This window comes from Pteropus vampyrus, unplaced genomic scaffold (genome assembly GCF_000151845.1).
Source record: "Pteropus vampyrus isolate Shadow unplaced genomic scaffold, Pvam_2.0 Scaffold338, whole genome shotgun sequence".
In the NCBI taxonomy this organism is placed as follows: domain Eukaryota; kingdom Metazoa; phylum Chordata; class Mammalia; order Chiroptera; family Pteropodidae; genus Pteropus; species Pteropus vampyrus.
In genome coordinates, this window is record NW_011889119.1 from 589,658 (window position 1) to 592,028 (window position 2,371).

The window sequence follows — 2,371 nt, forward strand, 5'->3', positions numbered from 1 at the left end:
ACGGCTTTCATGAGCTCCATTAATACGTGTAATGACTGATTTCTCGTTTCTAAAGTTTCACGTATAGATTTGTGTCACCTTTCTGCACAGTTCACATGTTTTCAGAGCAGAACCCTGCGTTCACTGAGGCACCAGCACTAACCTCTTCTGCCCCCCACAGAACTCACCTGCGGCCGAGAGAGGAGCCGAAGACGGAGAAGAAGTCGGGGTTCTGGGAGCACTTGGCTTTGAAACAGAATACCCAGCTTAAGAAGCCAGATGAGATCGAAGGCTGGGAGCCTCCAAAACTTGCCCTTGGCAACATGGCAGCCGAGGCAGGTGACGCCGTGAGTGACTGCCCGAGCCGGCCAGGCTGGGAGCCGGGCGCCAAGGGCTCAGGCGGGTACAGCAGCCTGGCCGGCTCAGCACACGCCTCCCGCTGGAGCCTCAGGTCGGCCGGCCGGGCGGTCAGCATCAGACGCCAGGGCAGAGGCCACCTGATGGGGGACTGGGAGGAGCTGGAGTGACCGTCAGAGGGGACGCCGGGGCCAAGCTTGGAACCAGAACCTGCCACAGGAGCAGCTTCGCCTCACGTCACGCGGGGCGTCTGCTCCAGTGTCTCCAGTCGCTGGCCTTGCCTGTGGGTCTCCCCTGGCCCTCCGCCCTCACATGCCCCCACACGGGCTGCTGGCGGTGCCTTACTGGGGACGCGTCTGCCGCGTCCCATGTGTGGCTGACACTGGAGATGTGAATTTTGATGCTGTCCCCTAAGACAGCAGCTACGATGTCCAGCTTGCCACACGGTGTCCATGCCATCCTCAGCTGTCTTTTGGTGACACGATGCCTTCCTCCCGCAGGTGTCCAACTGGTGACACGCCGGCCCGCTATGCCGCTCGCCATGCGAGTGTCAAATCTCATTTCACCTGGAAAAGCTTTTTCCTATTAAATTTAAAACGTGTAAACGAATGTGCTAGAGAAGCAGAGGTTCCTTCCGCGTGACCGGCACGAAGGCCGCACTGTCTGCAGAGGCCGCCGCCTCCCGCGGGTGGACGGTGACAGTGCAGCCCCTCTGGGGGCTTTGTTTTCCCTTCTGGGCTTCTACATATTGATCTTTATTTTCTTCTAAAGTTTTGTTCTTTTCTGATTATAGATTAAAGAATGCTGGATCAATTTTAGTAACTTAATGCTCTTAATTTTGTTTGGAAAATGGTAACTTGCTCATTGTAGGGTTGAAACTTTGTGAAACGCTGCAAGTGCCTCTTTTCTATAAAACGCAGGACTTTCTCAGCAGGAGACACAGAGGCCCGCTGGCCAACTGGGCGGCACCGCTTTCTCGACGTGCTCTGTCCTTGGCAAAGTGCCCCCGTGTCAGGTACCGCAGGTGTGTGTCCTGGGCAGGACAGCTGTCATCAGCTCTTAGGCAATGGTCGTGTGAGAGAAAAGGTTAGGATTTTCGTTCGTTCGTTTTTGGTTAAAAACAGCGGGTTACACTGTGCATTCCTCTCATGAAGGACGTGGGTGTTTGGGGCGTGCTCGCGTGGGAGCCGTGGGCACGCCTGCTGGCGGGGGTCCCGATGGGCAGCAGCGTCTGTCACCCGTCACCCGCTCTGTCCATCCACCCCCTGCCTTTTCCAGAAGAACGAGGTTACTCGACTGAGCCTTCAAAGGGGGCCGTGTTGTGAGTGGTGTCGAAACTGAAGTCCAGTCGTGCTGGGACCTGGACGGCAGGGTCCAGAGTCCTGTCTCCTCAGGTGAACGGTCCAGCGTGCAGCCCACCCAAGCAGCCCACCCTGGACCGAGGGCGAAGCCGCTGAGGTTGGAACGCGCACTGTCACCCGCAGAGATGGAAAACGGCTCCTCTCCTCGTGCCTGAGAAATGAAAATAACTGTGCGTGCTCTAGGAGAAAAGTATTTTTTCTTCATAGAATTTACCAAAGCAACTGTTTTGTTCACAAGTTGAGAGAAATGTGGTTTTTAGGGTTTTTGTTCGAATTTTGTATACGAACAGCTGTGAGGAGCAAACGGCTGCTTCTGTCCCACTGACGTGGAGTGGTGGCTTCAAAGGTCGAACTCATCCTCAGTGCTGAGGGTCTGAGAAATGAAGATGTCATTTCTGTCCTCTTCCCTCGTCAGCTTGCATGACTGCGGGCATCTTAGCCGTCAGTGCTTGCAGCCACGTCGCCACTCAGAGCTAATGGCACTTCTGACACTTTAAACCTCATTTTAAAATGCAAACCATCTATGCAAATTGTTCTCATGAATAAATGGCTGGTTTCTGCCTACGCGCTCAGGTGTGTGTGTCACGTCTTTGCACCCTCTGCGTCGCTGTGCCTCTGCAGTGACCTGGAGCTGTCAGCCCCCCTCCAGCCGAGGGACAGCGAGAGCCAAAGGA

General features: G+C 55.3%; 1 protein-coding gene across 1 annotated transcript; it reads left to right on the forward strand.

The window, feature by feature from the left end:
- Positions 1-6: 6 nt before the first annotated feature.
- Positions 7-2,266, forward strand: TDRP (testis development related protein). Its single transcript, XM_023522332.1, has one exon. The coding sequence runs from the start codon at positions 96-98 to the stop codon at positions 504-506; it is 411 nt and encodes a 136-aa protein (XP_023378100.1). The 5' UTR covers positions 7-95; the 3' UTR covers positions 507-2,266.
- Positions 2,267-2,371: the final 105 nt, after the last annotated feature.

Excerpts from the sequence above, each read along its gene's own strand:
- TDRP (XM_023522332.1), top strand. The coding sequence starts at position 96 with ATGTTTTCAGAGCAGAACCCTGCGTTCACTGAGGCACCAGCACTAACC.